Source organism: Oncorhynchus clarkii, chromosome 23 (assembly GCF_045791955.1).
Source record: "Oncorhynchus clarkii lewisi isolate Uvic-CL-2024 chromosome 23, UVic_Ocla_1.0, whole genome shotgun sequence".
NCBI classification, from domain to species: domain Eukaryota; kingdom Metazoa; phylum Chordata; class Actinopteri; order Salmoniformes; family Salmonidae; genus Oncorhynchus; species Oncorhynchus clarkii.
The window spans coordinates 13,259,554-13,275,357 of NC_092169.1; the positions used below are offsets into that span (position 1 = coordinate 13,259,554).

At 38.6% G+C, this 15,804-nt stretch overlaps 1 protein-coding gene across 1 annotated transcript; it reads right to left on the reverse strand.

Moving 5' to 3' along the window:
• Nucleotides 1–10,839: 10,839 nt before the first annotated feature.
• On the reverse strand, nt 10,840–12,854 carry LOC139381779 (dickkopf-related protein 1-like). The gene is made up of 4 exons (XM_071125531.1): nt 12,510–12,854; nt 12,209–12,347; nt 11,845–11,973; nt 10,840–11,646 (listed from the first exon to the last, which is right to left on the reverse strand). The coding sequence occupies exons 1-4, from the start codon at nt 12,708–12,710 to the stop codon at nt 11,381–11,383; spliced, it is 735 nt and encodes a 244-aa protein (XP_070981632.1). The 5' UTR covers nt 12,711–12,854; the 3' UTR covers nt 10,840–11,380.
• Between the last annotated feature and the right edge of the window lie 2,950 nt (nt 12,855–15,804).

Here is a 15,804-nt window from a genome sequence, read left to right on the forward strand (position 1 = left end):
TGCTCGCTAGCCTAACTTCCTTTCATAGGCAACGTTAGCTAGTTAACATTAGCCTTCTACATCTAGCTACATATTGAACTTCCATCCTCTCAGGCCAGGGGCACAATGTTTGAATTTATGGTTAGATCAGAATCTCCGCTATAATCATTGGCCTGTACGGTGAATTAAGTAAAACCACAAGTTAAAATCTCCATCCACGGCTAATTTAGGAAAGGGCTAATTTTAACTAGCTAGCTATCTAGCCACCTAAGGACAACAACACAACGAGCTGCAACAATTCAAGTTGTGTCTGTAATGATGTATGCTCTCGATGCCCTGTGATAGGTGTGAAGCCATATCCAAACTGGCTTCCTTTGATACTTTTTTTTGATGCACCATGACCACTTACAGTTTAGCTCAACGCTGTTTGGATATTATTTTATACTTTTTTTATTCAATATACTGTAATTGAAAGTAATGAAAAATAATTTTGGTGCAGTAGAAAGTATTTTACATAGATCTTCAGCCAGTTTATTTTATTCCAGTTGAGTCTAGTTTCATGTCTGCTGCTGGTGTCTAATGTCCTTTTATGGCCTGGACAAACTGTCCAAGTACAGCTATGAGAGTGCAGTGTTGTTTTCCAACCATTTATTGTCTCATCAAAATCACATAGTCTTATCCAGCAAAGGCCAGTGTGGGGCCTACCAGATCTACCAACCAGATACACCAAATGATGCAAATGATAGAAGTCTTATGAGTCTTATAAGTACAGTATATATATAAATTCATAAATCCAAACCTACTCCTTGAATAATGTTTAGGAACATAACCCTGACATGACAAAAGCCCTCTGTGGATGTGATTGCCCACTCCTGTTGAAGACAGCTAAATTGTGTGATTAGGGTTAAACACGTGAACATGACAATCAATTGACATTGAACTGTTTACCAAACAAGAATCGACCCTTGGTGCCTCGGGGTGCCGGGCTCAGGTGTTGCAGGAGCATTTATTGTATTGATGGATTCTGAACATCTGGGGGTGCAGGCCTCTGAGGTTGTGGCTTCAACATTCAATCACACAGCTTCCTCTGATTCCATAGGTTCAGGAATGCCCTCTAAAAAAACATTTGTTTTTCTAATGTAAATTTGGATACCCCGGCTAATGTCAAAAATGTAGCTAAGCCTTCCATGGATGTTTATATGACAAGTTTTGGACCCTGGTTCATGTCTCGCACAGTGCTCACTCTCACGCACTGCAGCTAGCTACGCTAAAGACATTGGTAGCTAGCTAGATAGTAATTTGGCTAAAAACAATGTATTAGCATTCTGATCATCGCTGCTCTGCGTTATCAGGGCTTCAAATATCGTTGTCGGTGATGTCAAATCCAGCATCCCCAGACTAGACATCACTGGTCTGTAGCCAAACACAGCATTGAATCTTTTACGACTAGCGTAGCCAATATTTTTTTGAAGATCTTCTCATTCCTGGTGGAAGTTGCCTCTGGATGCTGGTGTCTGGGCACACAAAAGTGCTTAGACATCTCCAACTGACCAATTTGTTGCTTCCATTATTCATTTTTTGGCTTTAGTGTTATTAGTTTGTGTAGCTGTACTGTTCGTGGTCAGATTTCACCTTCTCTTTTAAAACATGGAATCAGTGACTCGTACATAAGTATTTACAACACTGGGACATCTTTGCATGAGACCAATCATTGAGTACAGAAATGTGTAAACCCACACACCAGCCTACTTGGTTTGAGGTCAGTACCAGATACCAAACGAGGCTGTATATCCCGCTTGGTTACAGGAATCAAGCAGGCCATGGGCAAATGGAAATTAAATAGGAACCTTGATATTCACTGCAGTAGAAAAGTGCCATTAGTGACTGTCATGGTACTCAACCCTGCACCTTAGAGACGGCTGCCCCATGTACATAGTCATTGAACACTGGTCACTTTAGTAATGTTTACATACTGTTTTACAGTGAAGGCTCATCATACATAACTACTGCTGTACACCATTATATACATATATATTTATATTTCGGGCTCCGACACTTCTCATTCTAATATTTCTGCATTTCTTAATTTCTTTCTTTTTATTTTGGGGATTTTCATGTATTGTTTTGTATTGTAAAGTATTGCTGCATTGTTGGAGCTAGGAGCACAAGCATTTTGCTACACCCATGATAACATCTGCTAAATATGTGTATGCGACCAATAAAATTTGATAACATTTTTATTTGATTTTGCTAATACGAAGACAATGCCTGTGGGATGTAGGAATGTGTGGTTAGCCAAGTGGCTCTACAGTGCCTCTACAGAGTGGCTCTACAAGTGGCTCTACAGAGACACTGATTCCAAGACTCCCAGAAAACATGCTTTAGCTGACGCTGCAGAATTATGATGACGATACAGAAATGGACAGTAATTTAAAGGAGATATGGGCTACATACTGTAGGCCTACATCTTCTTGTTAAAAACATCTGTGTGTTAGTCCACCCAAGCGCCTGTGAGTCTGCCAACTGCCATGTATTACCCGGGGTTGGGTGCTACATATGCGGTGGATATGATGAATTTTCCCCATACAATATAAAGCACTCAAAGGCCCAGTGCACTCAAAAAACAGATTTTTCTGTGTTTTATATATATTTCCACACTATGAATTTGGAATAATACTGCGAAATTGTGAAAATTATGATAATGCCCTTTTAGTGTAAGAGCCGTTTGAAAAGACACTTCTAAAAAATTCAGCCTGTTTTGGTGGGATGGACTTTTCACCTGCCTGTTAACATCACTAGGTGTTAAATTAGTTAATAAGATGAATAATAAAGAGAGTTCCAAACCGCTCTGACAATAACAGCTAGTTTTCAGTTTTCCCTCCCACTCAGACCATCCCCAAACAATCCTAACAAAATTCTTACTAGAGAAATTGCTGTTTGCTAAATTTTCATTGAAAACAATCACAGTAAGTTAGTTAATTGTTATCCAGAAATTATTTCATATTGAGATAAAAAAAAGGATGCATTGAACTTTTAAACGCCTGGGTCTTTAAGGGAGTTTATGCACTTTTCTCGCTATTCTGACCTTGAACATACCCAGTGCCAGCAAGGTGCACTTTTTTGGTGAAGATCAAAGAAATGTAGGTGTGGCGGAGGTGTTTGTACAGACAATCTTATTCCTACCTTGACTTAATTCGCTCATAATTCCACCACTTTTAAGCGTGAGGAAATGATGGATAAGGTCGAGCAACCTGTCAGTTCCAAGCGGAAAGACATAAACAAAAAAAGTTCCCTGATAGAAATGATACCATTCTCCATGCACTGTAATTTACAAATGAATAAGAGCTATTGATAAGAGCTAGATAAATGACTAATCCATTTGGACAGTTGTGAACTGTGGGTATTGGACTTCAGTGGGGGGAAAAATGATTCCAACACGTTGTACCAAACTTTTACATGCTGACCACACCGCTCGCATTATGTGCTCAAAATAAATGTACACATACTACATGTTATTCAATCATTTCTTCCAAACTGCTCAGGAGCGTCTGTGTAGCCAGGCCCTAAAATAAAACTTGGTTCTATTTTTGATGCTTGATGCGCTACATGTCCCACCTCTCTCAAATCGTCATTGGTTTTTAGGAGCATATACCCACGTGGTTGATTGTGAGGTGGACACTCCAGTCGGTGGTGATAATGCACCTTAAAGTTGGTTGCCAATCGTCATATAAAGTCAGAAGAAGAAGACTGAAGGAGGAGAGATTACTAGAAACTAAATAGGGTTACCCTTTTCTCTGTGGATGAATTGTCGGAGTAGAGGACCTTGTGCATTTCAGTTACAATAACAACCCAATGTTTGTGTCCCAGGACAAATTGGCTGACTAGACGTTCCCGGTCTAGTCAGCATGTTGAAATCAAGAACAATAACAGAAACATAGCATCACTTAATTCGACCAACTGAATCAAACAGGCCTGAGGCTGAGCCATGCTTCAGGCTGACACTCACACAGACAGCACCCACACGGATAATACTACCAGCAACAACAACAACCGCAACCACAACCACACTGCTTACACAACCTATGGTAGCCTAACGCCATCACTATCACACTATCTCCAAAAGTGACAACAGTGACACATCAAAGGATGTGAGTGTGATGCTGAAAGGACAGCGATTGTAATATGCAGCACACTCCATGGATGACAGGACACTTTTTGTAACACACATAGGGCTGATAAAATGAGAGCAGTCACACACAGCATTATGTTAAAGAATAAGCACTTGGACATAATAAGTCAGTAGGTCCCAATCATAAGAATACAAAAACACAACTATTAGGCTAAGCGTTTCCCAATCGAAATGTACAACTATTACTTTAGCAACGGTCATCAAAATTGTTAAAATGTTTGGTTTTAAAAGCAGTTCTAATGAATGCAAAATTTGAACAATTGTTTTTATCAATCAGATATTGGAATTATAGCATGTAAAACATTGAACTGGCACGGATAAATTATGAATGGAGTTCAGGGATTTTAGTAGGAATTCAGGTATTCAATTTATTGTCAAATGTCACTTTTCTATTTTTAGAATGCACTCATAATGTCATCAGGAAAAAAAAATTGTGTTACAGCCTGAATTCTAAATTGATTAAATTGAAATGTTGTGTCACGTCTACACACAATACCCCGTAATGTAAAAGTGGAATTATGATCTTAGAATTTTTTACAAATAAATAAAAAATGAAAAGATGAAATGTTTTGAGTCAATAAGTATTCAACCCCTTCGTAATGGCAAATCTAAATATGTTCAGAAGTAAACATGTGCTTAACAAGTGACATAATAAGTTGCATGGACTTACTCTGTGTGTAATAATAGTGTTTAACATGATTTTTGAATGACTACCTCATCTCTGTACCCCACTCATACAATTAGCTGTAAGGTCCCTCAGTCGAGCAGTGAATTTCAAACACAGATTCAACCACAAAGACCAGGGATGTTTTCCAATGACGTGCAAAGAAGGGCACCTATTCTTATTAATGGGTAAACATTTCAAAAGCAGACACTGAATATCCCTTTGAGGATGGTGAAGTTATTAATTACACTTTGGATGGTGTATCAATACGCCCAGTCACTACAAAGATACAGGTGTCCTTCCTAACTCATTTGCTGGATAAGAAGAAAACCCCTCAGGGATTTCACCATGAGGCCAATGGTGACTTTAAAACAGTTACAGAGTTTAATGGCTGTGATAGAAGAAAACTGAGGATCAAAAACAATGTAATTACTGCACAATACTAACTGAAAAGAAGGAATCCTGAACAGAATTTAAAAAAATAAAAACATGCATCCTTTTCGCAATAAGGCATTAAAACTGCAAAAGAATGTGACAAAGAAATTAACTTTATGTGCTGAACACAAAGCGTTATTATTAGGGCAAATCCAACGACACATTACTGAATACCACTCTTCATATTTTCTAGCATGGTGGTGGCCGCATCATTTAATGTGTCTGCTTGTAATCGGCAAGGAGTAGGGAGTTTTTTTTCTATAAAAAGAAACGGAATAGAGCTAAGCATAGCCAAAATCCGCGAGTTAAACCTGGTTCATTCTGCTTTCCAACAGACACTGGGAGGCAAGTTCAATAAGCAGGACAATAACCTAAAACGCAATGCCAAATATACACTGGAGGTGCTTACCAAGACGAAATGGAATGTTCCTTAGTGGCCTAGTTACAGTTTTGACTTAAATCAGCTTAAAAATCAATGGCAAGACTTGAAAATGGCTGTGTAGCAAAGATCAGCAACCGACTTGACAGTTTGAAGAATAAAAAAATAAAAACATCTGCAAATATTAAACAATCCAGGTGTGCACAACTCTCAGAGACTTACCCAGAAAGACTCACAGCTGCAATCACTGCCAAAGGGAATTCTAACATGTATTGACTCATTGTCAAAATTATTTGAAAATGTACTTCTTGCTGAACGATAATCTTGAAAAGGGCAAAGCTAACAAATGAGCAGCAACATCCTCTTCGATAACACCTGTTGAGCATCCGCACAATAACCTACAACAAAAGCTAGCTAGTTAGACCATAGGAAAACTACTGCTCGCTATTGTGCAGTGACCTGTCAGCCTTCAAAAGGTGGAAGTTTCCATACAGTTTTGTAAAAACAGTTCCACCTAGTCAAAGTGTGATTGGTTGATTCCACTGTCACTTCAAAATACTGCCCTAATACAGTTCAATGGCGAATGCCTTCTATATAGCTTCTGATGGTCTAGTCAATGGATGACTTAACTAGCCAAATGTATCTCCCGAAAGAACACCAAAGAAAAATCCTGATTGGATCTTTTTTTCTCTTCAGAGAACACAAATTGAAGAGATTAAATCAGAATATCATTGAAAATATAAATGAAAAGATGAAATAGAAATGAAAAGAACATTTCAATTTTAAAACTATAACAATTATTTTGAAGAAGTAAAAGGTCCTCACATTTTCCCACTGCATTTGGATGAGGAGATTGTAAATATAAATGACAATTTTTTTAGATATATTGTACCTTATGATCGCTGGAGACAAATGTTAAACCAGTAATTTGCCCGAAATCTGAAGCATATCAACATGACAGGTAGGCTATGTGTTCCCTTTTCCCACCGTGGAGTATATGAAATGCTGTGCCGCTATGCAGAATTGAAATTGTACGCCCTTATAACTTGCAGGAATGAATCTTGGAGACGCAAGCCAAATGAGATGACAAGCCAAATCCGTGCAGTCACAGTCAGACCAAATTCAACCTTTGTGCATTCTAGAATGTTTTATTTTCAGCTCAGACTTTTCTCTTTTAAAAATGTTTTTGTATCATGTTAAATATTAGCCACTATTAGTAGCCACCATCAGTAATACCCACACACATGTTTTACATCTTAGTGTTAGTTACCTTCAAATTGAAGCCTACATTTGGCATCAATCCATTACATCAGTTGTTTAATTTTCTTTACTCTGTCACGTCCGTGTGGTTGATCCTGAGGGTCACTAGCAACAGTGTAACATATTTTAGTTGCTCAATAATTTGGTACATGTAGCCCACTTCATGGAATCATCATACAGACCAGGCCTGGCAGTTTAAACCTGGAGCCTGATATATGGTAAATATATATATATGGATATATTCCATTAAGAGTGAGGATTAGGGTAGAACACTTATTGTTGCAGTTTTCTCCCCTTTCAATATTTAATGGGTTGAACAACTGAATGGTTGGTTATGGGTACCTTCATGTGTGTGTAAAATATTACTGTACTCAGATTTTTCTTTAAATTGATTTTAGATGTGTATGATTAAATAGTTTTATTATATTTTGCAAAATACTGTATATCCATTGTTTAGCTTTAATGGAATGTTCGTATCCTGTATATTTGACTGTAATATGTGATTGTCTCCCCTAGCTACAGATGTATCGTCTGGATTTGACCCAGCTAATCCTGCAGCAACGGTAAATATTCATTATTATATGGATTATAATTTGGGGTAATTTTTGTAGGGGGTTTATAAATTTTTCGTTAGGGCAGATTAAGTCTACATTTTCTAAATGAAATTACAGTCTTTCTGTACCGGAAAATTCAAAGCAACAAAAGAGTGGTCAAGTTAAGATCGTACACCTGTATCTTAAAGGCCCAATGCAGCCCCCCCCCCCCCCCCAAAAAAAAATCCCCCTGTGCTTTAAAAACAGTATATGTCCACACTGTGAGGTTGAAATAATACTGTGAAATTGTGAAAATGGCGATTACGCCCTTTTAGTGTAAGAGCTGTTTGAAAAGACTGCCTGAAATTTCTCCCTGTTTTGGTGAGATGGATTTTTTGGCCTGCCTGGTGAATTAGTTAATAGACCAATAAGAAAGAGAGTTCCAAACCTCTGCAAATAACAGCTTGTTTTTCGTTTTCCCCTCTTCACTCAGACCACTCACAGGTAGTCTTACTAAAATTCTTGCTTGAGAAATTGCTCTTTCCTAAGAAGCATTTTTTGTTTCATTTTGACATTTTTTATTGAAAACAATAGTATGTAAACATAGTATGGTACTTAATTGTTACCCAGAAATAATTTGATATATAGATAAAAATAGCTGCATTGGACCTTTAAGACGCTCTGGATGAGAGCATCTGCTAAATGACTAAAATGTCAAATATAAATGTTTAAAATACAGATTTCATATTGCTGTATTAAATCGTTTTTTCAAATACAAAAAGTATATATTGATGTCACAAATGTAGCATTTTTACAGTTCTTTATTAAAAATGTAGTTATTTGTTACATTTGACTGATTAAAACCTAGCAGTGTTACTTATTTATCTGAGAGTGAGGCGGATATATAGCATTTAGCAAAAAAACATGATTATTTGTCTCTCTGAAATTTCTGTCATTTAACAACCTCATGTCATGATTAGATAGTGAAAAAACACAATTTACCTAATATACCAACATTTTTGAAAATAGATATAAAGTGTTTTAGAATCAAACTCATCATATGTTGATGGCTTTCTTTCATTGATCCTTAATATTCTGAACCCATTCTCTCAATAAATTATATTGAGTCTGAACATTTTAATTTAGGGTACACCGTATTAAAAGGGATGGCTTTAGATGTATGTACTAAAAACCCTATTGAATCAAAACTCTAAATGTATTACATATGCTTAAGGGAGCCACTCCCAAAGAGCTTGTTGCATACCTGCGTAAGGTAAGTCTGAATACCAAATACTTAGAAGTGCTTAAATCAAAATGCAAAGGAAAGGCATACATTTCCTTTGTCTTAATCGGGCCCATACTGCATGAACACCATCCTTCTTTAACCATCATACTGTATATGGCTGTGACATAAAATGTTGCAGGGGGGCAACTTTGCATGATTAGAAATCAAATGTTTCTCTTTGTCAGCCTTTGATCCAAATCACTGGGATATCAACAAAATAATCGGTCTGCTATTCTGGGACAGAAGACACAGTCATTCCCTTACCATCATGTGATACACTTCGTCCTAATTAGAGATACACAGGTAGAATTTGGTGATATAATACACTATATGACCAAAAGTAAGTGGACATCTGCTCATCGAACATCTCATTCCAAAATCATATTTTTGGTTACTGAAAATATATTTCATAGTGATTTAGATGGTACAACAATTCTCTACACTACACTTTGTCACATAAACTGAACTTAGACAAAGTATTAGAATTGTAGCAACCAATGAATGGTGGAGCAAATTCTGCATATTGTACCTTTTAACTTGTATTTTGTATTCGGTAAATGAGAATTTAACTACAACAATTTAATTTGATGGAAACACATGTATGGTGGGAAAATATCCATGTAGTTTCCATGCAGATTTTAGAATATTCACGTGAAAATCTGTTGCCAATTAAATGGAAACCTAGCTATTGACTCTTTTCATTTGATATGGCCGCTTGTCATTAGATGCAGTGCTCCTGTCTGTAAAGAACTAGGTGTTGTTTTTACAGAAAGCCATGCATGGCCCAAGGACTGTCTCACCACTATGACATTTCTCCTATGGTCAAGCCCCCCACATTGTCACAAAGGTATGATGTTTTGTGATGTGATATTTTGATGTGATGTGTGTGTGTGTGTGTGTGTGTGTGTGTGTGTGTGTGTGTGTGTGTGTGTGTGTGTGTGTGTGTGTGTGTGTGTGTGTGTGTGTGTGTGTGTGTGTGCGTGCGTGCGTGTGTGTGTGTGGTGGGAAGAGCTATAGGAAGACGGGCTTATTGTAATGGCTGGAATGGAATAAAGGCAACTGAGTCAAACATATTGTTTCCATATGTGTATTGTGTTTGATGCCGTTCCATTCCAGCCATTACAATGAGGCCGTCCTCCTATAACACAGCATCCACTAGTGTGTATGTGTAAAAACCATGACCAGGATATCTGGGTCAAACATTTAAACTTTCCATCTAGTCCTGACCACTAATTTGTGTTGCCCGGGTTAGGTGTTAAATTCCACCAAGAGCATGACTGAATAACTCCTTGCTTCCCAAAAGGGGTGGTTGCAAGCTTGTGTAATGGGGTAGAGCCGTCTACCTATTTTGAACGCACACTTGTTGGTTTGCCTGTGCCAGGTTTATGCAATTTTTTATTAAGGGCGTGGCCTTTTGTCTGAAAGCCTTCCTGTTTTGGTCAATCAGGGGATCCTCATACTATGTGCTGGTTTGGGTGCCTTGGGAGGACAGTAGTGGTGAAGTATGAGAAATAGGAATAATTGTAAATGTAGTGGGGGTTTTTAGTCGTTGGTGCCCATATTCCAACTAGACCTGCTCTCCTTCTCCCTGGGCACATTCTCTGTGAATGTTGCAACACATTACTAATGTCTGATTGAATATGTGAGTGAAACGTATAAACCCAGTGATATTTGTTTTGTAGGACAGTTTTATGGAGCTCCTGGAGCTGAAGATGTATGGAAATTATGTAGGCCTATGGCGACTGCCTTGTGACGTGGAAATTGTCTAATTTCCATGCTCCACTCCTTGATGCAAAGAACACGTGTTTAGTTTAGTCCCGAGGACTGTATTAGTTGACCTAATACAGCTACAGGAATAGTATTTTATGTATTTCCCCCACGTTACAATTGGAATGCTAAAAACATTTCCTACCCTGTCTTTGGAGAGCTTGACTGAATCATTAACCTGTTGGACATCATATTTGGGATGGATATTCAAACACTGTTGGCATATGGGTTGATTTGTACCTTTCCCCTGGATCACAATATCAAATACCCGTTTATTGTTCGACGGCCATTGTAACAGCCAGACAAGCTTTGTGCTTGTAGAGCTCGAGCAGCCACTTACAACATGGGTCAGGTAATTAGAATGTTTTATTTAAACAAATATCTTTACACTTTACAAGTAAACAAAAAATACATTTACATTACACAGTAAATAACAATATAAATCATTGTGTACACATTTACAATATTGGAAATTAACTATGCAGCACCAAGTTATTTATAATACAGGTGTAGACAGAATTCAAATTCTCAGTTAAGTGCCACCTCCAGTATAGTATTTACAATACAGTAATTTACTGCAATCAAAGTTAAGTTTCATTAAAAGAAACAAAACAACTCTGCCATTTTTGATGACATGTATCGATCTTTCCTATACACATCCAATGACAACTTCTTTATTTTGCATTCTCCAGCATCAGGGGGAATTGGATTGGTCCATCGCATCCCTCTGGGCGCATCACTTTTCTCCGGAACCCATTTTTCCTTTCCGGATGTGTTCTGTGCATGTCAGCGTCTCTGACATCTGTCAGATATGTGTTGGTTGTGGGAAATGTGTATGTTCAAGACTGTGTGTCAGCATCTGAGGCAGTGTGAATGTCCCGGATGTGTGTCAGCGTCTCTGGCAGGTATGCAGGTTCCGCACTGCTGTCCTGCTGACTCCGGTGTCTTTCTCTCCTCTCTCTAGTCTGCATGAGAGGCCATCTCCACAGTCGCAGCGCTGGAAAAGCTCCAGGCCATGGCCGCCTTTCCTACGGTGATGCGTGCACACCTGGCCCTCCATCAGCACCGGCTTACAGATACGAGACCAGAAGTGACGTGCACAGCACAGACCCTCAGAGCAGTCGGAGGACCTTAGGCAGTTGTCACCTTCCCGACCTAGAGAGAAAGAATATGAAGGGTTCTGTTGGAAAGGCCTCATAGCTGGAATTTTGATAATCAAATGTTTCCTTTCAATCCCCTTGGCTTTGTGTTTTTATGGTAACTTATTCATTGGGGACTGGTGGGAAGGACAAATCTATAGGATCTTTATGGGTGGTACTGGATAATGTGTGTGCATGTGTAATGCACACCTACCTTTTACAGAATGTTGACCTTGGGGCAGAGGCAGTCTCTTGCCATAGTGTTCCATGGTGTTGTTCTGCCTATTCTCAACACTGGTCGTGACTGCGGTTTCAGCATCTTGATCACTGGCCTGACAAACACCTGAGGAAAAAGGCACACGTTATCATACAGTCACTTCAGTTGAACACAAGTAAAGTGTTTAAGATGATTACAATATCTCACGATTCCCCATCTTTCTCACCATACGTTTTATTTTATTTTATCTTACTACCACATTAAACGCAAATACATCAAAGTTCTCGCATGAATTAAAAGTGTGATGATCTGAAAATGGTTGGAAAAACAAACATGTTGCGTTTGCATATGTTGAGCTCACCATTGATGCAGCGCTTCCCGGCGCAGCACATAGAATCTCTTGCGCACCGCTTCCGGGTCTTTCGGCATGGGAGACACGCGCCTCGGATATCGTTGCAGAATTCATCGGCCCCACACTCAGCATTGTATGTGCAAGTAGGCTAACATAAAAACATAATACAATATTAACTTTAATTGGAACACAATTGCAAAACGCATTTCAGTAAAAGCGTAGGTAAGGTAAAGTGCTGGATAAGCGCTCAGGCATAGGTTAGTGTTGGTATTACGCACAGCTGCAAGAGCGTTCTAGTGCAGTTGCTTACCTGCAAAGTGTCCACGACTGCCTTCTGTCCGTCATTACCTGAAGAAGAAGGACGTGGGCTCGGGCTAACCGTGTCAGTGACACCGGGCAAGTTCTTGATGGCATTAGAGTTCAGTAAAACAGCCCCAGCGTAAGCATCCCCAAGGTATCCAAACAGCGTGAGATACATGGCCATAAAACGACCAACTGGTAGATTAGGCATACTTCTTTAAGTAAATGATCGGTTTTATGAATTTAAAAAATGAATAAAAAATTCGTCAAATGTAGGCTATTTCAAAAAGTCAGCAAAGTCTTGAATCCTACCACAGTCTCAAGAGTATGTTAGTGGGGTATTTTGAGGTATCCTGACGCACGGCTCTGCGATGTTCTCTTTATACATGAAGATCTATTTGCATTCCCGCCCCTTCAAGCGCACAACAAAGGTGTCGGGTGGAATTCCAAATGCGCTTATTAAACTCCCGAGCTCTACTGTACGGAAATAGCAACACGTGATGGACGAAATCGTTTCCAGCGTTCGTTTCAGAATGTTTCAGTGATCAACAAGTCTCTTGTGATTTCGTCCATCACGTGCATACACGGAGACCTCCTTTAAACGGTATATGATTCCATTGGAATAGCCTACAGCTCAACAAAAAAAACTCCTGGCTTATTATGGCACTGCAAAGATAACTCATTTTGGTTCTGGGAATGCTCTCTGAAGGTGTGGGAACGTCCCCTGAACATAGCACCAATGTTCCCTAAAGGAACAAGCTTTTCTTAACGTTCTTTGAACTTTCTCTTTTGGTTGTATGGAGGTAGCAGAGAACGGGAGGTTATAAAGTAGAACACTCCCAGGATTACACAATTAAATATGAACAAAGGTGTATAGCGATGTAGGTCAAAATAACGTGGGTTATGTGGATTTCAGCTTGGCTAAAATGTGGTCAAAGTTACAAAAATGGGTACTAAAGATTCAGACAGCCGTAGGGTTGCAAAAACTTTTAATAAATTCCTAGATTTCCCAGAAATACTGGTAATCCAAATGGGATTTCAGGAAAACAAGGGATTTTATTGAAAGTTCAAGAATTTTGCAACCCTGGAAAGACATATACACTGAGTGTACAAAACATTAGGAACACCTGCTCTTTCCATGACAGACTGACCAGAGGAATCCAGGTAAAAGCTATGATCCCTTGTTTATGTCACTTTTAAATCCACTTCAATCAGTGTAGATAAAGGGGAGGAGATGGGTTAAATAAGGTTTTTGAAGCCTTGAGACAATTGAGACATGGATTGTGTATATGTGGCATTCATAGGGTGAATGGGGAAGACAAAAAATATAAGTGCCTTTGAACAGGGTATGTAAGTGCCAGGCACACCAGTTTGTGTCAAGAACTGCAACTCTGCTGTTTTTTTTACATCAAAAGTTTCCCATGTGTATCAAGAATAGTCCACCACCCAAAGGTTCTGGGAACATTTTCAAAGATTAAGATACATACCATCTCTTACCGTCTGGTGGGGGCCTCCTCCAGACTCTTGCAGAGGTCCTCCAACTCCTCCTTGGTCCTACAAGGTATATGCAGGACTTCATCTGGCAGGTCTTGCTCTTCAGCAGCTAGCAGCTGTCACTGAAGTGCAAAGGTTCCACCTGGTTCTCAATAACACGGTTGTTTGGAATCCTGCAATATTTTTAAGTTGAGTACAAAGGGTATAGTAGAAGTCAATAGTCAAACTCATTGAAATGTTTTTCTATGCTTAGTGAATAATAATTTCACCGTAAAATCCTCATGCCCTTGTCAAAATACACACAAAAAAGTTGGCTGTAATCTGTGATTATCCAAGTTAAATAGTGTCTATGATACTTTTATGCAGTAGGTCTTAAAACCTCTTAAGGTTTCAATTTTAAACTAAAATGACATACCCAAATCTAACTGCCTGTAGCTCAGGACCTGAAGCAAGGATATGCATATTCTTGATACCATTTTAAAGGAAAAACTTTGAAGTTTGTGGAAATGTGAACTTAATGTTCAAAATGTTGTATGAAGACTGCCCAAATGTGCCTAATTGGTTTATTAATACATTTTCAAGTTCATAATTGTGCACTCTCCTCAAACAATAGCATGGTATTATTTCACTGTAATAGCTACTGTAAATTGGACAGTGCAGTTAGATTAACAATAATTGAAGTTTTCTGCCCATATCAGAAATGTCTATGTCCTGGGATTTTTTTTGTGTTACTTACAACCTCATGCTAATCACATTAGCCTACGTTACACCGATCCCATAGATGTTAACCTAAAAACATGCGGCAACTCTTGTAAAAATCTAAATAAACACTGTATAGACCAAAGCATGGTTAAACAATTTTGATATGATGGATGGACAGTCCTTGTATCCATAGCTCTGTCTAGGAATTTGAGAGTGGTTACATTTCTCCATCCCTCAGCTTTTTATCAAAATGGAGGCGGGATGTCCACTTTGTTATTGTTTCTATTAAGGATTCTAGCTTAAATCTAACAAGAAACATTATAATTTGACTTAATATGTATGCTTCAGTGTTTATTTACTGTCACAGAGAACATGTCCTCCTCTTCTGGGTGGAGAGACTTTGGGACTGTGTTGTGGTACGGTTAGGTGGAGAGATGTCTTTGAGACAAAATTAATCACATGTTAACAATAACATATGTCTAATGTATGTCACACTTAATTTGCAAGTTCTCTTTTCAAAAGTATGGCCCAATCCCAAATTAACCCCATTTGGTAATAATTGCAATTGTCCCTTTGATAGGCTAGGTGGAAGTTTCAACATATCGTTTAGACCCATCAAATAATCTCAGATATCCACAAGTGCACAGGGTATGGGGGTCCATTTGTGATTGGGCCTATGACAACGAAAATAAGGTCCATTGTTTCGATGTGAATGCTTCAGTGCTATCAAGTCATTAGCCATTTACCTTAGAGGTTGAGTAGGTGTTCACTTGTTCAATTGTGTCTCACAATTTCTCCATCTGTAAAAAACAAAAAATGGTAGCTAGGAGATTGGATAAATGGACTAGTAGATGTAGGAGCAATCCATTTTCGTGAACGGGTGGTGTACCTAAGTAAAGTAAACCAACTCACCTTTAACTAGTAGACTTCTGGACAAAATGGATCTCCAAATGTCACAAAGAATCAGAAACCGATTAATCAGTAAATGTATTGTTTTCTCATCCACTTATCAACTCTGTGGTGGACTTCTGCTAAACTGCTCCAAATACAAGGTTGAGAATTACAGTGACTAGAAGATAACTCACATGGTGCAGGTGGGGAAACTGTCC